Source organism: Podarcis filfolensis, assembly GCF_964270895.1.
Source record: "Podarcis filfolensis genome assembly, chromosome: 18".
In the NCBI taxonomy this organism is placed as follows: Eukaryota; Metazoa; Chordata; class Lepidosauria; order Squamata; family Lacertidae; genus Podarcis; species Podarcis filfolensis.
Genome location: NC_139622.1, coordinates 7,055,402 through 7,080,095, shown reverse-complemented (window position 1 = coordinate 7,080,095; position 24,694 = coordinate 7,055,402). Strand labels below are relative to the sequence as shown.

Genomic DNA, 24,694 nt, shown 5'->3' with positions numbered 1-24,694 from the left:
TTCTCTCCCGTTCTCCTTTCCTCCCGGGGAGAGGCGGGGACAGCCGGGAGCCTCCGCGCTGTGACGCGCAGAGGAAGCGGCGAGGGGGAAGCGGAGCCATGGCTGCAGCAGGTACCCGGGAGGGAGGCGGGGATCGGGGCCCGTAGGCGGCAGGGAGGGAGGGAGGGAGGCGCGCTCCCGGCCCGGCTCGGATCCAGACCCTCTTTCTCCCCGCAGCCAGCCCAGCTCAGAGGATGGGCTCTCGACCCCGCAACCTGCTTTTGCAGCTGTGCGCCCAGGGCGCGCGGCTCCCAGGCGGACTCCTGCCGGGATGGAGAGCGCTGGTCCTCTGAGCGCGCACAGAGGGCTGCAAAGCCCAAGCTTAAGGGATGGAGAATGGTGCTGATGTTGGGGCTGCGCACCCGCAGCTCCTGCTCATTTATCTCCCTGCCCCGATGGGTTGTAGGCAGGTGTTAGCCCTGCTCAGAGTAGACCCATTGGAAACAAAGGGCGTGACTAACAGCGGTTCTGTTGCAGAGTCAAGATTTATATGCATCATCTGTCGGTCTCTCTCTGTCCATCCATCCATTCTTCCATCCCTCTGTACAATTATATTAATTTTTGAATTCTGAATTTATTGTCATTCACGTTTTATACTGTATTTTATGCTGTTTTTTGTTGCATCAATTAAGTGTTTTGAAGTTGTTGTTAGCCGCCCTGAGCCCGGTTTTCTGAACCGTAAAGGGCGGGGTATAAATAAAAAAATATTATTTTATTTATTATTAATTTTACAAAATTTATATGCCGCATAATTGTAAAAAAAAAAACCTATAACCATCCATTCTTCCTAATATATTTTCACAAAATTTAGACACCACAATTGTAAGACAAAAAAACCCCCAAACCTCAAGGCGGTTTGCAGAAAGATAAAACAACAACAGAGACAAGTAAACAACAACTATTCAATAATATATCCAGTGAAAGGCAGGCCACACCTAAACATCTATTTGTTTATTCATGCTGGGGTTTTTTATATTAATAGTTTATTAAGAAAGTTTAATTTATAGGAAGAGAGTGGGAAAAAAAGAAAGAAAATAAACCAATACAGTGGTACCTCGGGCTAAGTACTTAATTCGTTCTGGAGGTCCGTTCTTAACCTGAAACTGTTCTTAACCTGAAGCACCACTTTAGCTAATGGGGCCTCCTGCTGCTGCCACGCCGCCGGAGCACAATTTCTGTTCTCATCCTGAAGCAAAGTTCTTAACCCGAGGTACTATTTCTGGGTTAGCGGAGTCTGTAACCTGAAGTGTATGTAACCTGAAGTGTCTGTAACCCGAGGTACCACTGTAGTCCCTTCTGCTTCCCATGTTGGGTTTATGCAGGCTGTAAGTTCCAGAACCTCTTTCCTTCCCCTTCTCTCATTCGCTCTCTCCAAACTTGCAGGACTCCCTCGGTTTTGGCTTATATTCTCACTTGGGGTGCAAGGAAGTATCCCTCACTCTGGAGGGACGGAAGATTTGCCATGAGGAGGGGGGCAGGTTGCCAGATTAAACAAAGTTTCAAATACAGTGGTACCTTGGTTCTCAAACTTAATCCGTTCTGGAAGTCCGTTCCAAAACCAAAGCGTTCCAAAACCAAGGTGTGCTTCCCCATAGAACGTAATGCAGAACGGATTAATCCGTTCCAGACTTTTAAAAACAACCCCTAAAGCAGCAATTTAACCTGAATTTTACTATCTAAAGATACTGTTGATCCATAAAATGAAAGCAATAACCAATGTACTGCAATAAATAAGACAGTATTGTAGGTGATAAAAATTTATATATTTTTTTCTTACGTGCACTGATGATAGTCATTGTTTGGAGGGGGGGGGCTTTTATCCATTTCTGCAGTCACACAATCCATCACTAGCTGAACTGGGTTCCACACAGTCATGAAAACAAATGAACCGAAAAAGCCACAAAAACGCAAAATAAATAGCAAAAACAAAAGCGCCAAACTTAATCCATTGCAGAAGTCCGTTTGACTTCCGAAATGTTCAAAATCCAAGGCGCAGCTTTTGATTGGTCCAGGCATACAGGAAACAATAGCCGACAGCCGCATCGGATGTTCGGCTTCCGAAAAACATTCGAAAACCGGAACAGTTACTCCTGGGTTTTTTGTGTTTGAGAACCAAGACATTTGGGAACCAAGGTACTACTGTACCACTCTAATTAGGGGAGCGGGGAGATCGAAGGGCCTATGCAACTCTCCAGCTGCAATCCCAGACTCATCTAATCTTAGCCAAATCAAACATACGCCCCTTCTCTATACAAGGGGTCAGGGGACGATCACAAGTGGTAACACGAAAGTCGTGTCCATCAAGAACTGTCCCGCTGATCTTCACCTTCATAAGGACTAAGGTAAAGGTAAAGGGACACCTGACCATTAGGTCCAGTCGTGGCCGACTCTGGGGTTGCGGCGCTCATCTCACTTTACTGGCCGAGGGAGACGGCGTACAGCTTCCAGGTCATGTGGCCAGCAGAACTAATCCGCTTCTGGCAAACCAGAGCAGCGCACGGAAATGCCGTTTACCTTCCTGCCGGAGTGGTACCTATTTATCTACTTGCACTTTGACGTGCTTTCCAACTGCAAGGTTGGCAGGAGCAGGGACCGAGCAACGGGAGCTCACCCTGTCGCAAGGATTCGAACCGCCAACCTTCTGATCGGCAAGTCCTAGGCTATGTGGTTTAACCCACAGCGCCACCCGCGTCCCTTCATAAGGACTAGGAGCTTCCTTTTTAATTTTTACAGAAGGCACCGAACCCTAGATGCTGGATTTTGCATGAGATTTCCCAGCTCTCTGATTCACAAATCACTCCGTATGGAAAGCAACTTCAAAACAATTGGGAGCTACAAGGAGCTGCTTTCTCCTGAGGAAGCCCATCTGTCTGGCTCAGTATAGCCTGCAATGGCAGGTAGCAGATCATCGTATTGCGGAGTTGGAAGGGACCTCTAGAGTCCCAGCAGTGCAGGAATCTCAGCTAAAGCATCCATGACAGACGGCCAGCCAACCTTGGTCTGGACCAGGCATAGGCAAACTCGGCCCTCCAGATGTTTTGAGACTACAATTCCCATCATCCCTGACCACTGGTCCTGTTAGCGAGGGATGATGGGAGTTGTAGTCCCAGAACATCTGGAGGGCCGAGTTTGCCTATGCCTGGTCTGGACACTAGACTTTTGCTGATGCAGCCTAGAATAAAAAGGTAAAGGGACCCCTGACCATTAGGTCCAGTCGTGGCTGCCTCTGGGGTTGCAGCACTCATTTCGCTTTATTGGCCGAGGGAGCCGGCGTACAGCTTCCGGGTCATGTGGCCAACATGACTAAGCCGCTTCTGGCGAACCAGAGCAGCGCACAGAAACGCCGTTTGCCTTCCTGCCGGAGTGGTACCTATTTATCTACTTGCACTTTGACGTGCTTTCGAATTGCTAGGTTGGCAGGAGCAGGGACTGAGCAATGGGAGCTCACCCCGTTGCGGGGATTCGAACCACCGACCTTCTGAGCAGCAAGCCCTAGGCTCTGTGGTTTATTCTGTGGCCTAGAATAGCCTTAGCCTTTTTTTGCTGCTGCATCACACTGTGGACTCACATTAAGCTTGTGGTCCACCAAGACCCCTTAGATCTTATTCACACGTTTCTAGTAACTCGGGTGTCCTCCATCCTATATATGTGCATCTGGTTCTTCCTGCCTAAGTGAAGAACCAGACATTTGTCCCTATTAGAATTCCTTTTGCTAGCTTGGGCCCAGTTCTCCGCAATCTGCTGAGGTCATTTCGAATTCTGATTCTGTCTTCTGCGGCATCAGCTACCCTTCCCAGTTTGGTGTCTACTAGATCTTGAGGGTGGGTAGGGAAATATTCCCAACCCCGCCTGGATTTGCCAGGGATCGAACCTAAATTTCCCAGCCTGATCCCTCCCGGCTCCCTGATCATTCCTTCTGCGCTTACTCTTCCCAAACCATACCTGTCAACCGTCCCTTATTTGGTGGGAAAGTCCCTTATCCCAGTGCCGTGTCCCGCTGCTGTCCCTTATTGATGATGTTCCTTAAATTTCCCGGGTTTCAAAGGAAGCAGCTCCTCTCCCTCCCTCCCTGCCGGCCAGGGAGGAGGGAGGCTCCAGCTGTGTTGATTGGCTGTGTTGCTCACCCAACAAGGAGTCTAAGAACGACTGGGGGTGGAGCTTGCATGCCTTGTGCCAATCAAATTGGCCGCGTTGCCTGGGGACTCGCTTTTGCTCAGCGCTTCCCAGCGGAGAGGTGACAGTGGTTTTCCTTGCTGCATCCCCTTTGCCAGGTTGCTGCGCTGTGGGAACCACCGCTTGAGGATTCGTTTGGCTGCTGGCTGGGCTTTTTGCCTTTGGCTCGGAGGGGCTCAGAAGGCGAACATACCTGTGCTTGGAAAATCCCTTATTTTGGCTGCTGGTCCCTTATTTTCAAATCTGTAAGTTGACAGCTATGTCCCAAACCCTAGATGCAGAATCCATCGGAGGAGACGATTGCCTGGAAGAGGACGAGGAGGAGCTGGAGGCGAGCTTGGAAGACCAGGAGAACGTGGGGAAATTACTGGTTCCCGGCAGGCGTACCTGCTGCATTCTGACCCGTCGCGGAATCACTCTGCGCGTGCTTCTCAAGGATGGGCTGATTGAGCCCGGAGAGGGCGTCCTCTCCATTTACTACCTGGTAATAATAATAATAATAATAATAATAATAATAATAATAATAATAATTTGTTTGTAACCCGCCCATCTGGCTGGGTTTCCCCAGCCACTCTGGGTGGCTTCCACAAATACCAAAAATACACTAATTTGTCATACATTAAAAACTTCCCTGAACAGGGCTGCCTTCAGATGTCTTCTGAATGTCAGGTAGTTGTTTATCTCTTTGACATCTGGTGGGAGGGCGTTCCACAGGGCGGGTGCCACTACCGAGAAGGCCCTCTGCCTGGTTCCCTGTAGCTTTGCTTCTCGCAATGAGGGAACCACCAGAAGGCCCTCGGCGCTGGACCTCAGCGTCCAGACAGAATGGTAAGACACTCTCGTCGTTCCGTCGCTTCTCCTTGCAAGAAGCGGGCAAGGGGAGTGCTGGTCCTCAATGGTGTGGGATGTGATAAATTAAGTAGCAGTCAAGCACAACATTCCTTGTTTTCCTAGAGTGGCCATGCAGGAGGGATGTTCCTGTTTCCTCCTGGCTGGGACATACTTCCTTTTGCATATGACTAGAGGTGGGCATATGGGACACTGGTGGCGCTGTGGGTTAAACCACAGAGTCTAGGACTTGCCGATCAGAAGGTCGGAGATTCGAATCCCCGCGACGGGGTGAGCTCCCGTTGCTTGGTCCCTGCTCCTGCCAGCCTAGCAGTTCGAAAGCACGTCAAAGTGCAAGTAGATAAATAGGTACCGCTCCGGCAGGAAGGTAAACGGCATTTCCATGCACTGCTCTGGTTCACCACAAGTGGCTTAGTCATGCTGGCCACATGACCCGGAAGCTGTACGCCAGCTTCCTCGGCCAGTAAAGCGAGATGAGCGCCGCAACCCCAGAGTCGGCCATGACTGGACCTAATGGTCAGGGATCCCTTTACCTTTACCTGGAGGTGATCATGACCTTACCTGTAACAAAAGGGACAGGGCACGCAGCTCTCTCTCTCTCTTTTAATTCCTCCATTGTTGGATCAGCTTTTAGCTAGAGATTAGCTTCCAGCCAACAGAGGACACTGGGACTATCTCCATATGGGATAGATCCACGTATATACCTTGTAACTAAGTCTGCCTTCAGAGATCCATCTGTGAACTGAATGTGAGTAAACTACTTATATACATAGCTGTCAACTTTTCCCTTTTCTTGCGAGGAATCCTATTTGGAATAAGGGAATTTCTCTTTTAAAAAGGGAAACGACAGCTATGCTTATATATACTTTACACAAGATTGTGGTGTGTTTATTCTTTTAAGAGGGGTATAAGGGAACTTACCAGGAAGCTAACAATGAGACGCTTACACAAGCCTGCAACCAGCTACCCGCTGTGCGTTTGAAAGGGGAATGTGAAACTCTGGTAAGCAAAGGAACTTGCTAACGCAAGTTAGGAAGGATATTAATAAACAATATATCCTCTCCTGCCTCCCTGAACATTCCCAAGAATGGCACCCACTTGAGAGGAGCTGGAACTGAGCTGGAACTGGGGAAAAAGCACTGGTTACAACATAAATGAACTTAGAAAAAGACTGGAGTCATCTATTTCTCTCCTGCACACCCACCCATGCCTTCGTTTTGTCTCTTCTCTCTCTCTCTCTCTCTCTCTCTCTCTCTCTCTCTCTACATTTTTATTGGTTTTTTTAACATATCATTTCCAACAATCGTTTAACATAACTTCTTATCTTATACAATATTTTAGACTTCCGTCAACCACTTCTGAGGATTTTCCGCTCTTTATCATTTGTTCTGCATTTCTTAATTTCTCTATTACTTTTGATTATCCTTAACCAATAATTCTCATCATAGTCTTTCTTGCAATATTTCAAATAGTCCTCCTCATAGATCTTCTTGCAGTCCTACTAGCATAATCTGTTTGTTACAATTGCTTTTCAAATAGTTCAAATATTTACACCAGTCTTCTAAGAATCTCTGATCCCGCAGATTTCGAAGCCTTCCTGTTGTCTAATTCTGCATAGTCCATTAATTTCATTAGCCATTCCTCTTTCATCAGTAATTCTTGCTTCCATTTTTGTGCCAATAATATTCTTGCTGCCGTCATTGCATATAAAAACAACTTACAGTCCTGTCTATTAATATCATCTCCTACAATGCTAATTAAAAATGCTTCTGGTTTTATTAATACAGTGGTACCTCGGGTTAAGTACTTAATTCGTTCCGGAGGTCCGTACTTAACCTGAAGCACCACTTTAGCTAATGGGGCCTGCTGCTGCTGCCGTGCCGCCGGAGCCCGATTTCTGTTCTCATCCTGAAGCAAAGTTCTTAACCTGAAGCACTATTTCTGGGTTAGTGGAGTCTGTAACCTGAAGCGTATGTAACATGAAGCGTATGTAACCCGAGGTACCACTGTAAATGTATATTTCAACATCTTTTTCGTCTCATTATATATCGTTTCCCAGAAGTTTTCCACTTTTTTACATTCCCATTGTGTCTCCGCTCTCACCTGTCCCAGGGCAAGAAGTTCTTGGGCGACCTCTTGACGGATGGCAAGATCGTTTGGCAGGAGACGGGTCAAGTGTTCAACTCCCCAAGCGCCTGGGCGACCTACTGCAAAAAGCTTGTCAACCCAGCCAAGAAGTCTGGGTGTGGCTGGGCGTCGGTCAAGTATAAGGGCCAGAAATTAGACCAGTATAAAGCTGTTTGGCTGAAGAAGTACCAGCCCAACACGCCCCCTGCAGAGGAGGTGAGTGAAAACCCTCATTTCTCTTTCACTTGTTAGAGTACTGCATTTATGTACAAGCTAAGTAAGCAACAAAGGATGTGGGTGGCGGTGTGGGTTAAACCACAGAGCCTAGGACTTGCCGATCAGGGTTTGAATCCCTGTGACGGGGTGAGCTCCCGTTGCTCGGTCCCTGCTCCTGCCAACCTAGCAGTTCGAAAGCACGTCAAAGTGCAAGTAGATAAATAGGTACCACTCCGGCGGGAAGGTAAACGGTGTTTTCGTGCGCTGCTCTGGTTTGCCAGAAGCAGCTTAGTCCTGCTGGCCACATGACCCGGAAGCTGTACGCCGGCTCCCTCGGCCAATAAAGCGAGATGAGCGCCGCAACCCCAGAGTTGGCCACGACTGGACCTAATGGTCAGGGGTCCTTTTACCTTTACTTAAGTAAGCAACAGTTTAGATTTATCAGATTATGGTGAATGCAAAAAAGCTGCTTTTAATGGGTTAAAAAAAATAAAGGAAACAGACTCTAAATTTTTATATATACTTAATGGAGACACAGTTATTTGCCCTCTTTTGTTTGTGCTTCCATGCAAGAATAACTAATGCAGTTTTCATTTACGCTAAGAAATCAAGGGCTATCTGCTTTCTGCCCCGAGATCTTTGGATGAAGGGCTGCATACAAATTTAATAATTTAATGTGGGCACCAACCGCTGATGGGGAGAGAGGTTGGGAAGGGAGATTCTTACCTTCTCACAGCAGAGTTAAGCACAACAGCAATTGCACAGAGCACATTAAAACTTGGTTAGATTTCACATATGCCCTCATCCACTTTCAAAACAAATGTTCCCCGCAAAAATACTTAGGCTAGAATAAATCACAGTAAGTGCTTTATTTATTTTTGCTCATAGAGTTTCCAGAATTTAAAATGGACAAATCTGTCAGCTGGCAGTAAGTCAAAAATGAAGAAAGGTTTCAAATGACTTTAAAAGAAAATAACTTTACAGTGGCACCTCGGGTTAAGTACTTAATTTGTTCCGGAAGTCCGTTCTTAACCTGAAACTGTTCTTAACCTGAAGCACCACTTTAGCTAATGGGGCCTCCCGCTGCTGCCGCGTCGCCGGAGCACAATTTCTGTTCTCATTCTGAAGCAAAGTTCTTAACCCAAGGTATTATTTCTGGGTTAGTGTAACCTGAAGCGTATGTAGCCCGAGGTACCACTGTACTTACTTCCAAAGAGGATCATGCAATCTTTGGGTTGCAGGCTGTAAGATCTCCACACCCACTTGCTACCTGGGTTCCGGGCTCAGGTTAACTCTTTCATGCACGCAAGTTTGAGCCGGCAACTGTATATTGCAGAAGCTTCCTCTATCTTATTTATTCTGGCCCACCGTCAAACAGCTCTGGATGTTCGATCTGAAGCCGTCTGGAGCAACTGAGGGCATTGGCTGTTCTTCCTTCCTCACATGAGAGCTCTTGTAGGCTGAGCAGCAGTGGGGAGACTGTCCTCTCTGACGGCTTTTGCATCTCTTTTCCTCCCCCAGAGTTTAGTGAGCGAAGGGGAAGAGGATGAGCTTGCCGATGAGGAGGAAGAAGAAGCCAAGGGGGTTAAGTCAGTCCTCTCAGAGTCCATGCTGGCTAAGAAATTGGAGGACAAGACCCGGAAGCAGCAGGCGAAAAGTCTTGCAGAATTGCACAGCTCAGGTATGTCAATGTAGTATTGATTTATATGCCACTGACTTGCCAAATTGGGCTTCTAAGCAGTTTACAAATGTAAAACCAATTATATATTTTTTTTAAAAAAACCCTATTACTTGTGATTTAAATACACAATGAAACAATTTCACTCATCCTTTAAAAACACCCATAAACTTAGTACAGTGGTATCTCGGGTTATATATGCTTCAGGTTACATACGCTTCAGGTTACAGACTCTGCTAACCCAGAAATATTACCTCGGGTTAAGAACTTTGCTTGAGGATGAGAACTTGTTTATTGTTTTTGATGTAAATTAATAAAAATTATTTCAAAAAAAAAAAAAAAGAACTTTGCTTGAGGATGAGAACAGAAATCGTGCAGCAGCAGCGGGAGGCCCCATTAGCTAAAGTGGTGCTTCAGGTTAAGAACAGTTTCAGGTTAAGAACGGACATCTGGAACGAATTAAGTACTTAATCCGAGGTACCACTGTACAGTCATACTTTGGTTCTCAAACGGAATCCATTCTGGAAGTCCGTTCAAATTCCAAAAACGTTCAAAAACCAAGGCACGGCTTCCGATTGGCTGCAGGAGCTTCCTGCAGCCAATCAGAAGTCGCAGAAGCTGCGTCGGATGTTCGGCTTCCAAAAAAAAGTTCGCAAACTGGAACACTCACTTCCGGGTTTGCAGTGTTTGGGAGCCAAAACGTTTGAGTCACAAGGTGTTCGACAACCAAGGTACGACTGTATAGTTTTATTACATATGCGACCGCAAAACAGTCTGACTCCACAAACAGATCTTTATACAGCAGGACGCTCTGAAATAAAAGAAATTTGTCAGAACTGATGTCCTCACAGATTCTTGGAAAACAGACTTCCCCCCGCTGAAGGGAGGAATTCTGGCTAGCGCTGTTGTTTAGTTGTTTAGTCGTGTCCGACTCTTCATGACCCCCTGGACCAGAGCACGCCAGGTACTCCTGTTTTCCACTGCCTCCCGCAGTTTGGTCAAACTCATGTTGGCTGCTTCGAGAACACTGTTCAACCATCTTGTCCTCTGTTGTCCCCTTCTCCTTGTGCCCTCCATCTTTCCCAACATCAGGGTCTTTTCCAGGGAGTCTTCTCTTCTCATGAGGTGGCCAAAGTCTAGGAGCCTCAGCTTCAGGATCTGTCCTTCCAGTGAGCACTCAGGGCTGATTTCCTTCAGGATGGAGAGGTTTGATCTTCTTGCAGTCCAGGGGACTCTCAAGAGTCTCCTCCAGCACCAGAATTCAAAAGCATCCACTCTTCGGCCATCAGCCTTCTTTATGGTCCAGCTCTCACTTCTATACATCACTACTGGGAAAACCAGGAGCTAGCGCTACCCTTTGATAATGGCCACAATGGTTTTGCTATGTATAAAAAAATACATTTTGTAAACAAAACGAAGCACAAACACCCGCAATTAAAATGCAGAATAAAAGAAACCTGTTTAAACGGTGCAACAATGGAAGGCGTTGAAATGGAGGGTGGAGATGTTTAATTTTGCGTTTCATGGATCAATTTAACTCAGTGCTGGCCAGTTGCTTTGTTTTTAACCACAGATAACAGCAAAAGGCTGAACTGCAGGAATCGAATCCCGGTCCGTTATTGCAGCCTGGGGAGTCGGGACTCTGCCAGGTATGTCCATCGTATGTATGAAATCCTTTCAGTAGCTAGAGGCAGATGTCTTGTGTGCATAGCTGTCAGCTTACAGATTTGAAAATAAGGGACCAGCAGCCTTGAAAATAAGGGACCAGCAGCCAAAATAAGGGACCTGCAGCCTCACCTGTGCCAGGCACTCCAGTCTTCCTGTCCTCCTGCAGTCTGGTCAAACTCATGCTGGTAGCTTCAAGAACACGGTCCAACCAACTTTGTAACCAGAGGTTCAACTGAATAGAATCTGAATCACATGCACCACAAGGCCTATGCAGCCTCAACTTAAGATGGCTCCCCGGCCTGGCTTTGCACTGCGAAGTTTGCAGCAGCACGTGCATCAAAATGGCATCCAGCATTCAAAAACCCCCTCAGCTTGCATTAACTAGCCACACACAAGGCATGCAAGCTCCACCCCCCAGTCGTTCTTAGACTTCTTATTGGGTGAGCAACACAGCCAAGCAACACAGTTGGAGCCTCCCTCCTCCCTGGCCGGCAGGGAGGGAGGGAGAGGAGCTGCTTCCTTTGAAATTTAAGGGACATCCTTTAAGGGACATCCATCAATAAGGGACAGCAGCGGGACATGGCGCTGGAATAAGGGACTGTCCCTTCAAATAAGGGACACTTGACAGCTATGCTTGTGTGCAGCTGTGCTCAGGGGGTGAAATCTGGCAACCGAGTGCAGCATACTGACAACCTCAAGGTCTAATTTAAAAAGCTCTGGTCCTCAAGACAAAGGCAGACTTGAGAATGGATGCCTGTTTTGAGCTGGTGGGTGGGGAGGCAGGATTTCAGCCACGGCTCGAGAAGCTAGTTTGCTGAAATGCGGCCAACGTTGTAAAAGAGAAAACTCTGGCTGGGATTCACAATGTGGCCCTCTAGACTTCTCTTGTCGGCCCCTGGAAAGCGACCACAATTCTTGCACTCTCCTACAGTGTTTTCCCTAAGCCGGAACATGCCCGTGGGCTTAATAATAATAATAATAATAATAATAATAATAATAATAATAATATATTACTTATACCCCGCCCATCTGGCTGGGCTTCCCCAGCCACTCTGGGCGGCTTCCAACAAAAGATTAAAATACAATACAGTGGTACCTCGGGTTACATACGCTTCAGGTTACAGACTCCGCTAACCCAGAAATAGTGCTTCAGGTTAAGAACTTTGCTTCAGGATGAGAACAGAAATTGTGCTCCGGCAGAGTGGCAGCAACAGGAGGCCCCATTAGCTAAAGTGGTGCTTCAGGTTAAGAACAGTTTCAGGTTAAGAATGGACCTCTGGAACACATTAAGTACTTAACCCGAGGTACCACTGTAGTCCATCAGACATTAAAAGCTTCCCTAAACAGGGCTGCCTTCAGATGTCTTCTAAAAGTCTGGTAGTTGTTGTTCTCTTTGACATCTGGTGGGAGGGCGTTCCACAGGGCGGGTGCCACCACCGAGAAGGCCCTCTGCCTGGTTCCCTGTAACTTGGCTTCTTGCAGTGAGGGAACCTTTAGCAAGGCCTCTTGCTAGCTGGGGAGGGCAGAGAGGGGGTGAGTCAATGTTATTAGATTCATGAAATTTACATGTATTGCTCCTCCCACTTTTGGCTCTGGCCCCTGGAAGGGAGTGTGGCCCCCGGGCTGAAACAGTTTCCCCTCGCCTCGCAACGGCACTTTGTGATACGCCGCAGCGTTTGTGCAGTTTTCGGCAAAATAGTAAGAAAGCAAAAATAACGACTTGCTGAATGCAAGATGGGTCTAGAACACATTTGCGTAAACCGATTCTGAAGAAAATGTTGTTTTTTAACCACTCTAACGAGGAACCTGATACTTTTGGGCATATTTTCTTTTCTTGTGATTTTGGCATTTATGCCAGAAGACAATTATTAGAGGCCTTGCAACTCAGTAGGCTGAATTCTATGATACCAACGGTTCAGGACCTGCTTTCGGACAGGACTGATCAAATTACCGTATTTTTCACTCTATAAGACGCACCAGACCACAAGACGCACCTAGTTTTTGGAGGAGGAAAACAAGAAAAAAAATATTCTGAATCTCACAAGCCAGAACAGCAAGAGGGATCGCTGCGCAGCGAAAGCAGCAATCCCTCTTGCTGTCCTGGCTTCTGGGATAGCTGTGCAGCCTGCATTCGCTCCATAAGACGCACACACATTTCCCCTTACTTTTTAGGAGGGAAAAAGTGAGTCTTATAGAGCAAAAAATACGGTACTTTAATAGTGGCTGCATTTTTGAGTGCTGTCCATGTAGAAAGCCTGGGCCACTATAAAGAGATTTAGTGGTTCTTAATTGATTGGTGATGTGGTAGTGTTGTATTGTTTAATTTATGCAAATTGATTTTCTCTGGCGTTAAAGATCTGACTGGGACAAATCTTGTTATGCTGAGCTCGTATTTTGCACAATTTGTATACGGTGTCTGTTTGATAATATGTGGTTTGCTATGCCTAATAGCAGGTGGCGCTGTGGGTTAAACCACAGAGCCTTGGGCTTGCCGATCAGAAGGTCGGCGGTTGGAATCCCTGCGACGGGGTGAGCTCCCATTGCTCAGTCCCAGCTCCTGCCAACCTAGCAGTTCGAAAGCACGTCAAAGTGCAAGTAGATAAATAGGTACCACTCCAGCGGGAAGGTAAATGGCGTTTCCGTGCGCTGCTCTGGTTCGCCAGAAGCGGCTTAGTCCTGCTGGCCACATGACCCGGAAGATGTATGCCGGCTCCCTCGGCCAATAAAGCGAGATGAGTGCCGCAACCCCAGAGTCGTCTGCGACTGGACCTAACGGTCAGGGGTCCCTTTACCTTTACCTTATGCCTAATAAAGGATATTTGATGATGTAAACCACTAATGGGCTTTGTTTGGGAAAGAATTTTTCACAAACAAAACATGCCATCCATTTATACTGCGATTCGTTTATACGGTAAGCCTTCCTGTGATCCTCGGATGTTTAACAAATAAATACAAGATTGACTGCCCCAAGTCAGCTTAAGTCGTATTTAAAAGCCTTTGCAGTCGGCTCATTAATATATATATATGTTTAATGCCACTAGTACTCATGATGGCCATTTCTTTGTCTGCCTTTAGGAATCCCCACACCTTGGTGGAAGTGACGTCTTTCGCAGCCCTTAACAAGTTCCAGCCTTTCAACGTCGCCATCTCCAGCAACGTCCTTTTGTTAGTGGTACGTGGACATTTGGCAGGGCGCTGGCCAGCCCCACCAAGAGGCAAGGGGAGAAGCAATCACCTCAGTAATAATATAATAATAAATTATTCTTTCTACCCTACCCATCTGGCTGGGTTTCCCCAGCCACTCTGGGTGGCTCTCAACAAAATTAAAAGCACAATAAAACATCAAACATTAAAAGCTTCCCTAAACAGGGCTGCTTTCAGATGTCTTCTAAAAGTCAGATAGTTGTTTATTTCCTTGACATCTGATGGGAGGGTGCCACCACCGACAAGGCCCTCTGCCTGGTTCCCTGTAACCTCACTTTTCGCAGAGAGGGAACTGCCAGAAGGCCCTCAGAGCTGGACCCCGGTGTCCGGGCTGAACGATGTGGGTGGAGACGCTCCTTCAGGTATACAGGACCGAGGCTGTTTAGGGATTGAAAGGTCTGCACCAACACTTTGAATTGTGCTCGGAAATGTCCTGGGAGCCAATGAAGGTTTTTCAGGACAAGTATTATATTATAGTCTAGGTTGTTGTAGTTTCTGGGTTACCTTCAAAGGTAGCCCCACGTAGAGCACATTGCAGTAGTCCAAGCAAGAGATAACCAGAGCATGCACCACTCTGGCGAGACAGTGTGGGCAGGGAGGGTCTCATCCTGCGTACCAGACGGAGCTGGTAGACAGCTGCCCTGGACACAGAATCGACCTGCGCCTCCATGGACAGCTGTGAGTCCAGAATGACTCCAAGGCTGCACACCTGGTCCTTCAGGGGCACAGTCACCCCATTCAGGACCAGGGAGTCCTCCACACCCGCCCGCCTCCTGTCCCCCAGAAACAGTACTTCTGTCTTGTCAGGATTCAACCGCAATCTGTTAGCCGCCATCCATCCTCCAACTGCCTCCAGACACTCACACAGGCCTTCACTGGTTCTGATTTAAAAGAGAGGTAGAGCTTTCGGGGGTGGAGGGAGGAATCCACAAATCTGATAGCTTGGACTCTGATATGAGGAATATAGCATTGTAGAGTTGGAAGGGACACTAAGAGTCATCTAGTCTGACCCCCATGCAATGCAGGGATTATGGGAGCGGCATCTAGAGTGTGACCATGGCACCCAAGGGTGACCAAACCTTCAAACCTGTGCTCTTTCCCCCTTCCTCTTAGGACTTCCATAGTCACCTGACGAAGAGTGAAGTAACTGGCTATCTCGGCGGTCGTTGGGACACCAACAGCCAGCGTAAGTTTCCCTGGGGTAACTAGCAAGGGAGCTGAAATGTTCCAAACTCCTTTTTATTATTATTTAATTGACTTAAAATTCAACCCTGCCAATCAGCTGGTCTCCTTCGCCCATTGGAGGGGCCTCTGATGATTGACAGGTGGGCATGGTTTTGATATAACCGACCTGGAAGGCCAAATCGGAACTCCTGGAAAGAGAAGATTGGCCCATCTGGCAGAGGTTCGTTCCCCTTGTCCTAGACTAGAGAGTCAGGGGAGACGATACTGGGAGAGACGGATTGATGCTTTGACTTGATATAGGGCATCTGGCTCCGTTCCTAAACCCTTAGAAGAGAGGGTTAGTTAGGGCAGCTAAACAGAACCTCAAGTCAGTATATCTGCTAATGTCTGGCCCAAAGCAGGAGGGCATTGGTTGACCAAAACCAGTGATCCCTTGGTTCTCTTTCAGTGTTGTAGGGACGCAGGTGGGGCTCTGGTCTAAACCACTGAGCCTCTTGGGCTTGCCGATCCGAAGGTCGGCAGTTCAAATCCCCGCAATGGAGTGAGCTCCCGTTGCTCCGTCCCAGCTCCTGCCAACCTAGCAGCTTGAAAGCACACCAGTGCAAGTAGATAAATAGGTACTGCTGTGGTGGGAAGGTAAACGGCATTTCCGTGCTCTCTGGTTTCCGTCACGGTGTCCCATTGCACCAGAAGCGGTTTAGTCCTGCTGGCCACATGACCTGGAAAGCTGTCTGCGGACAAACGCCGGCTCCATTGGCCTGAAAGCGAGATGAGCGCCGCAACCCCCTAGTCGCCTTTGACTGGACTTAACCATCCAGGGTTCCTTTACTTACTTACTTTTTTTTTACCTTTTCCTGCATTGTAGGGCGTTGCAATAGACTACCCTTGACGTCCCTTCCAACTCTACAATTCTACGGTTCATTTTTCTCCGACCGATAAACAGACTTAGGGGACACTGAGAGTTGGTGGAGAGTTGGGCACTAAAAGGCAACCCCAAATTTTCCTACAACACTGCGATCAGGGGCTTCTTAAGGGAATCTGGCAAGAATTCGAAGGAGCCTTGGGTCTAAGACAGGCATAGGCAAACTCCAGCCCTCCAGATGTTTGGGACTACAATTCCCATCATCCCTAGCTAGCAGGACCAGTGGTCAGGGGTGATGGGAATTGTAGTCCCAAACATCTGGAGGGCCGGAGTTTACCTATGCCTGGTCTAAGAGGACTCTCAAGATTGATTTTCAAGCTCACACCCATCTTTTCTTTTTTAAATCTTTCAGTGTTAACGGTGCTGAGGGCATTCCCTTGCCGATCACGCCTTGCGGACGGGGACTTAGCAGCTGCTGTGGAAGAAGAGGTAAGGAGCTCATATCATTAGTAATGGTGGTGCTGGAGTTCAACATGGGGTAGCGGGCACCACGACTGCCCCATGGATTGTTTGTTCGATTCTTCCTTTGCCCTCCAGCTGTCTTGGAAGTATAACTCTCGGGCAAACAGCTCAAACTCATGCTGGTAGCTTCGAGAACAATGTCCAACCATCTTGTCCTCTGTCCCCTTCTCCTTGCGCCCTCCATCTTTCCCAACATCAGGGTCTTTTCCAGGGAGTCTTCTCTTCTCCTGAGGTGGCCAAAGTCTTGGAGCCTCAGCTTCAGGATCTGTCCTTCCAGTGAGCACTCAGGGCTGATTTCCTTCAGAATGGATAGGTTTGATCTTCTTGCAGTCCATGGGACTCTCAAGAGTCTCCTCCAGCACCAGAATTCAAAAGCATCCATTCTTCTGGATATGCTTAAGACTGCTGAAAAGCAACATCCTTTTTCCTCTTGTCTTCAGATATGCCAGAACCTCTTTATGCGTGGGCTTTCCCTGGTGGGCTGGTATCACAGCCACCCGTTCAGCCATGCCCTGCCATCCCTCCAGGACATCGATACTCAAATGGACTACCAGCTGAAGCTCCAGGGAACCAGCAACAGCTTCCAGCCTTGCTTGGCACTCATCTGCGGTAAGTGGCAGAAGGGTGCCCGTCCGTCTCAACGAAACAGCCTGTGCTGGTCCCGTGGGTTAACCGTGAGGCGAGGTCCAAGTCCAGTCCATGGTCGAGGGTGCAGTATGGAGGCTGTCCGTCAAAGCTGAAACTAGGTCCAAGGCAGGGAGTCGGGTGAGGTCAGGAGCTCCAACAGGACAGGGTGCAGGCAGGAACTGGCTACCAACAATGTTGCTCCTGCAACTTGGGACTGGGGCTGGCTGGCTTTTATCTGCCCCGAGGCACAGGGCGGCCCCCGTCCACAGGTGACTCGCCTCTCCTGGCCTGGAGGCAAGCACTCCTCCTGCGGGAACTTAGTTCCCTCCGCCTCTCTGCCCTGAGCTTCTGCAGCTCAGGAGAGGCTGGAGGGTTACCGGACCCAGAGGCAACCTCACCTTCCTCTGACAGGGCTGAGAGTGGAGCACCTGCAGGCAATGGGTCCTCCATCACCTCCGGAGCCAGAGCAGATTCAGCTGGTGTCTGCTCCTGAGGATCCGGCACAGGTGAGGACCCTTCGGGCTCAGGCCCCAGCCCCGGCTCAACTGGTTCTGGAGGCAGGGACTCCTGTGCAGGCTGGGATTCCTCAGGTTCAGCCTCCGAGTCCAAATCCCAGGCCATCGCACAGCCCACCGTCTCGCAGCACTCTGCAAACGTTAGGTGCAGAAACGGGCAGCAATGTACCTCTCCCAATGTTTCTCCTTTACGGATTGCTCCTGTGTCTAATCACATCTGTAACTCACTCTATGTGGGGCTGCCCTTGAGACTGACCCAGAAACTCCCATCGGGTGCAGAATGCCACAGCGAGGCTCCTTACGGGGGTCCTCGCCGTGGGATCATGTTTACCTGGTGCTATACCAGCTGCACTGGCTCCCGGTGGAGTACAGGGTCAGGTTTAAGGTGCTGGTTTTAACCTTTAAAGCCCTATACGGTAGAGGACCCTCATACCTTCGGCACCGCCTCTCCTGGTATGTCCCAGAGCGCCACCCGCGTCCCACCCTATCTATAGAAATGAGCAAACCAGTGATATTTTAGGGAGCAGGCTAGTAGGCGGGGCCCATGACTTACACCAGGCATAGGCAAACTCGGCCCTCCAGATGTTTTGGGACTACAACTCCCATCATCCCTAGCTAGCAGGACCAGTGGTCGGGGATAATGGGAATTGTAGTCCCAAAACATCTGGAGGGCCGAGTTTGCTTATGCCTGACTTATATCATAGGAGCCTGCACAACACAAAACACTGTTCCTGTATGTAGGTTTTTATTTTTTATCTTATATTTTGGAAATGTACAGCCAGTTTTTTTTCTTTAAATATTTTTGGGGCTCCCAAGAGGGCCCCTAAGCTACAGCTTGTTTAGCTTATACGTAAATTTGTTTAGCTTATACTGTTCCCATGCTAGGTGCCCAAATGATCTGGAGAGCCAGTGTGGTGTAGCGGTTAAGAGCAGTAGTCTCGTAATCTGGGGAACTGGGTCCGTGTCTCCGCTCCTCCACCTGCAGCTGCTGGGTGACCTTGGGCCAGTCACACTTCTCTGAAGTCTCTCAGCCCCACTCACCTCACAGAGTGTTTGTTGTGGGGGAGGAAGGGAAAGGAGAAGGTTAGCCGCTTTGAGACTCCTTAGGGTAGTGATAAAGCGGGATATCAAATCCAAACTCTTCTTCTGTCTTATTGCCCCCTCAGGTCCATACTGCCATGCCAACCAAGGCATGGAGTCGAAGATTGCGCCCTTCTGGGTTATGCCCCCTCCGGAGGTGAGTCCTGCAGGGCCTGAGCAAGCTGCTCTTTGGGAGAGCGGGGGGCGCAAGAAAGTACCTCACACCAAATCAGACCAGTGGTTTGGAAAATTCAGCCGGTGCAGAATTCAGCACCCAGCTTGCTCACTGAAGGAAGACGGTCTGAGCATATTACACAGATCTGGTCCGACTGCACTGGCTACCAGTTAGTTTCCGGGCCCAATTCAAAGTGCTGGAGGTCCTCTAAATAATACAAATGGGCGATCTCTTGCAGCATAAGGTGCCTTGCTGTTGTTTAGTCATTTAGTCACGTCCGCCTCTTCGTGACCCCCTGGACCAGAGCACGCCAGGCACTCCTGTCTTCCTCTGCCTCCCGCAGTTTGGTCAAACTCATGTTGGTAGCTTTGAGAACACTGTCCCACCATCTCGTCCTCTGTTGTCCCCTTCTCCTTGTGCCCTCCATCTTTCCCAACATCAGGGTCTTTTCCAGGGAGTCTTCTCTTCTCATGAGGTGGCCAAAGTACTGGAGCCTCAGCTTCAGGATCTGTCCTTCCAGTGAGCACTCAGGGCTGATTTCCTTCAGAATGGAGAGGTTTGATCTTCTTGCAGTCCAGGGGACTCTCAAGAGTCTCCTCCAGCACCAGAATTCAAAAGCATCCATTCTTCGGCGATCAGCCTTCTTTATGATCCAGCTCTCACTTCCATACATACTAGGTTCTGACCTAGAAAGCCTTAAACGATGGGTAGGCATACTAAGGTCTGGGGCCCAAGAATGCAGCTGCTGGACTGGTGACTGGGAGCGGCTGCCAAGACCACATAACACTGGTCCTGAAAGACCTGCACTGGCTCCCAGTACGCTTCCAGGCACAATCCAAAGTGTTGGTGCTGACCTTTAAAGTCCTAAATGGCCCAGTATACCTGAAGGTGGTTGGACAGTGTTCTCTAAGCTACAAACATGAGTCTGACCAAACTGCGGGAGGCAGTGGAAGACAGGAGTGCCCGGCGTGCTCTGGTCCAGGGGGTCACGAAGAGTCGGACATGACTAAACGACTAAACAACATACCTGAAGGAGTGTCTCCACCCCCATCGTCCATGGAGGTCCAGCTCCGAGGGCCTTCTGGTGGTTCCCTCATTGCGAGAAGTGAGGTTACAGGGAACCAGGCAGAGGGCCTTCTCGGTGGTGGCACCCTCCCTGTGGAACACCCTTTGGGAGCTGCCAGATGGGCGGAATATAAATATTATTATTATTATTTGCACTAGCAGAGGGAAAAAGACTGCAGGATATTTTTCCGGACCTAAGCCGTGTTGATTCCCAAGGGGATGTTTGGTACGCTGACAATTGCTTGCTGCTGTTAACGTGTGTGCGTATGTGTTCGTCATTTGGTGCTGTATAAATATTATAATCAATAAATAAAAGGGTAAAATCACTTGTTGCTCGGAAGTATGTGGGCTCAATTAAAGGCGGTGCATTCTGAGGAGCTGCACCTCTAAGCCACCAGGGGGCGCTTTACAACTTTGGTTCTCCTGAGCAAGTCAAGAGAGAGAGAGAGAGAGAAAGGACTTGATATTATTCACTTCTCTGTGTCTCTCTCTTCACCCCCCCCTTCCCCGGCCAAATTTTCTCTTCCACCAGCAAAGGCCTTATGATTACGGCATCCCCATGGAAGTTGAGGTCACCTACGTCCAAGACAGCTTCCTCACCAACGACGTTCTCCACGAGATGGTAACTTTGGTCCATCTGAATTTCACATCTGCTCGGGGGAAGAATGTCGGGTTGTGTCACCAAAGCGCCTTTTGTTCCAAACACACAGGGCTGCGATGATCTAAAGCGAGGCCTCTTGAAAAACAAAATTTGTAACTGATGGCAAAACAATCCTTACATTCAGAGAGCCCTGCGGGCATTCACAATGCAAGCGTTGTGTATGAGCTGGACAGTCAATCCTGAGAGTCCTTTTAGACCAGGCATAGGCAAACTCCAGCCCTCCAGATGTTTGGGACTACAATTCCCATCATCCCTGACCACTGGTCCTGCTAGCTAGGGATGATGGGAGTTGTAGTCCCAAACATCTGGAGGGCTGGAGTTTGCCTATGCCTGTCTTAGACCCAAGCTCCTTCGAATTCTTGCCAGCCAGATTCCCTTAAGAAGCCTCTGATCGCAGTGTTGTGGGAAAATTTGGGGTTGCCTTTTAGAGCCCAACTCTCCATGTCCCCTAAGTCTGTTTATCATTCAGAGAAAAATGAACCGTAGAATTGTAGAGTTGGAAGGGACATCAAGGGTAGTCTATTGCAACACCCTGCAATGCAGAAAAAGCTTAAAGGATCCCTGGACAGTTAAGTCCAGTCAAAGGTGACTGGGGGTTGCAGCGCTCATCTCGCTTTCAGGCCGAGGGAGCCGGCGTTTGTTCGCAGACAGCTTTCCAGGTCATGTGGCCAGCAGGACTAAACCGCTTCTGGTGCAACAGGACACAGTGATGGAAACCAGAGCGCACGGAAACGCCGTTTACCTTCCTGCCGGAGTGGTACCTATTTATCTACTTGCGCTGGGGCGCTTTCGAACTGCTAGGTTGGCAGGAGCTGGGATAGAGCAACGGGAGCTCACCCCGTCGCGGGGATTCAAACCACCGACCTTCTGATCGGCAAGCCCAAGAGGCTCTGGGGTTTAGATCACAGCGCCACTTGCAGGGGTTTTTATCTGCAGGAAAACCAGTACAGTGGTACCTCGGGTTACAAACACTTTGGGTTACAAACTCCGCTAACTCGGAAGTAGTACCTCAGGTTGAGAACTTTGCCCCAGGATAAGAACGGAAATCACGCGGTGGCAGCGGGAGGCCCCATTAGTGAAAGTGTGCCTCAGGTTAAGAACGGTTTCGGGTTAAGAATGGACCTCTGGAACGAATTAAGTTTGTAAGCCGTGGTACCACTGTAGAAGGAAAGCAAGGGAGATCTTTTCTAGAGAAGGAGGTGCCAGAACTCGCCATGAACTCGCCTTGTTCTCTTAGAATGGCAGCCATCTGAGAGCTGCCAAAACAGAGTCCTGGCTGGGAAAAAGGCCCTGTGCATAACACTCCTGTGGTATAGTCCGAATGTGATTCCTGTTCTTTCTTTTCTTTTCTTTTTTTAAAATAATTTTTATTAAGTACAAATTGGAAAACATACATATTTACAACAAAAGAAAATACAAAGGAAAAAGAAAATACATATAACCAAGGGAAAAAAAATAGAGAATACTTTGCCTCTTTTCATATTTACAGTTATTTATACCTCTATAAGGGACACGGGTGGCGCTGTGGTCTAAACCACTGAGCCTAGGACTTGCCGATCAGAAGGTCGGCGGTTCGAATCCCCACGACGGGGTGAGCTCCCGTTGCTCGATCCCAACCCCTGCCCACCTAGCAGTTCGAAAGCACGTCAAAGTGCAAGTAGATCAATAGGTACCGCTCCGGCGGGAAGGTAAACGGCGTTTCCGTGCGCTGCTCTGGTTCGCCAGAAGCGGCTTAGTCCTGCTGGCCACGTGACCCGGAAGCTGTACGCCGGCTCCCTCGGCCAATAAAGCAAGATGAGCGCCGCAACCTCAGAGTCGGTCACGACTGGACCTAAAGGTCAGGGGTCCCTTTACCTTTACCTTTATACCTCTATAAAATGCTATTTACAATAAAGGAGTGAAATGAAAGGTATCAGAAAAAAAGAAAAAAAGAACAAAGAAAAAATAAAGAAGTAAAAGAAAAGGATCATAGGTGAAAATTTTTAAAAGTAGACAACTATTCACTATACATAGCCGTTTCCCATCTATATTTATATTCAATTGTTCTTTCTTCCTCACAGATGCTGCTGGTGGAGTTTTACAAAGCGGCGCCCGACGTAGTGAAGTTTCAAGAGATGTGGAGCCAGGAGCAGACCTATTTGGATAAACTAAAGGTAATCTTGAGGAAGAGTTGTCCGGCAGTGGAGCAGACCTCCAGAGAAGGTGGTAGATTCTCCTTCCTTGGAGGTTTTTAGGCAGGGGTTGGGTGGGCATTCGTTAAACTGGGATTCCTGGGCTGCAGGGGGTTGGACTGGATGACCCTTGGGGGTCCCTTCCGACTCCACAAGTCTCTAGTTATGCATGCTCTGGTTAGCTGGACTACTGCTATGCGCTCTCCATGGGGCTGCCTTTGAAGGTGACCCGGAAACTGCAGCTAATCCAGAATGCGGTAGCTAGACTGGGCACTGGGAGCGGCCGCCGAGACCACATAACACCGGTCCTGAAAGACCTACATTGGCTCCCAGGATGTTTCCGAGCACAATTCAAAGTGTTGGTGCTGACCTTGAAAGCCCTAAATGGCCCAGTATACCTGAAGGAGCGTCTCCACCCCCATCGTTCTGCCCGGACACTGAGGTCCAGCTCCGAGGGCCTTCTGGCGGTTCCCTCCCTGCGAGAAGTGAGGTTACAAGGAACCAGGCAGAGGGTGTTGGATCATTTGTGAAGGATGATTTACTGGTGAAAGTATAGTCCTTTTTGTTGGGGATAATTCAGACTGAAATTTCCAGGTGTCAAAAACGGTTATTTGTGTATGCCACTACTGTAGCCCATGTTTTGTTGGTCCAAAAATGGAAAACGAGCAAGATCCCAACCAAGGAACAGTGGCAACTTAATCTGACAGAATGTGTGCAGCTTGCAGACTTAACATATAGAATAAGAGAACAAGAAGAACATATGTTTAGAGAAGATTGGAAAACGTTTATTGAATATTTGGCGGGGGGGGGGAATTGTGTACAGCTGAAAACATTGGCAGCATTAAGAGAAACTCAACAGGGTAAATAAGTTTTGATGGATACAATAGTGGAATACTGAATGGTTTAGTTTGTGTAAAATATGCAGGGACTTGTGATATGCAAAATGAACCATGGAAAGAGAAGACGGGGAAGTCATTTATACCTTAAGGATGCTTAAATGTGTATTTTAAATTGTAAAACATAAACATTTAATGAGAATTAGAAAGTGTCACACAGCGATTTGTGGGTGGGCCGTGCAAGGGAGAAGCCATTTTTCTTGCCTACGTGCATTTAGCAAGCTCACTTTCAGTCCGAGTTCCCTGCCTGTTCGAATGACGAACGCTGCTATCCTCTCCTTGCAGGGCTCATTGGCTTCCAGGACGCCCAAGGACCAAGGTTTCGGACACATCCTGGAACAAGTCTACAGCATCCTCAAGCAATACAGCTGAAACCAGGAGGAGGAACCATGTCTTCAAGGAGCTGTCAGTCAGGGGTTAGGGAAAGACGTTTAGGTGAGAAGCCTCTCACTTTGAAACCCATTTCCGCCCAATCTTGCTTGGCAGGTAGAGAGGGAAATGGAGACCCTTTGTGTTTGTGTGTGTGTGTGTTTAAGAAAGGTTTTTCATGAGTTTAAGAGGAGACACTGGACCAGCCAAGAACACGCTTTGATTTGCCTATGCGGAAGCTAGAGAAGCTATCTGTTCCTCTGTACTCGGCTTGGCGTCACGGGACAGAACACACCCATTTCATAGATGAATGAAGCAACCTGGCTTGCGAGGCCTCAAAAGGACCCCTTGGTAGATCTCGAATTCGATCCAGCACAGTGTTGTGCACTGGTCAACACCGCTGATCTCCTCTTGAGGTTTTCTGAGATGGAACAAAAGCCCTCACCTCTCCAGTTTCGTCTTATGTCTCGTGCTGTGAAGGGCGGGGAGAAACTCACCTGTGTGTATCTGAGCTGGTAAGAGGGCAGATTAGAAAAAGGGGCAGTGTGGTGTTGCCTTTCTAAAAAAATTCACGGATCTGTAGAAGCAGCAAAAACCGAGTAAAAAGGTAGC

General features: G+C 48.4%; 1 protein-coding gene across 3 annotated transcripts; it reads left to right on the top strand.

Annotated features, from left to right (window-relative positions):
* On the top strand, window positions 1-24,694 carry MPND (MPN domain containing; the record flags this gene model as incomplete). Of its 3 annotated transcripts, XM_083594696.1 has the most annotated exons (13): window positions 1-111; window positions 4,488-4,696; window positions 7,174-7,404; window positions 8,926-9,085; window positions 10,656-10,731; window positions 13,826-13,922; window positions 15,068-15,140; window positions 16,414-16,490; window positions 16,964-17,132; window positions 18,832-18,902; window positions 20,518-20,607; window positions 22,707-22,799; window positions 23,999-24,694. In XM_083594696.1, the coding sequence occupies 13 exons, from the start codon at window positions 99-101 to the stop codon at window positions 24,083-24,085; spliced, it is 1,446 nt and encodes a 481-aa protein (XP_083450822.1). In that variant the 3' UTR covers window positions 24,086-24,694. The 3 variants fall into 3 exon arrangements, with proteins under 3 accessions (XP_083450822.1, XP_083450821.1, XP_083450823.1); XM_083594695.1 differs by lacking the exon at window positions 1-111 and having other exon boundaries at window positions 4,472-4,696; window positions 23,999-24,575; XM_083594697.1 differs by lacking the exons at window positions 1-111; window positions 10,656-10,731; window positions 13,826-13,922; window positions 15,068-15,140 and having other exon boundaries at window positions 4,472-4,696; window positions 23,999-24,575.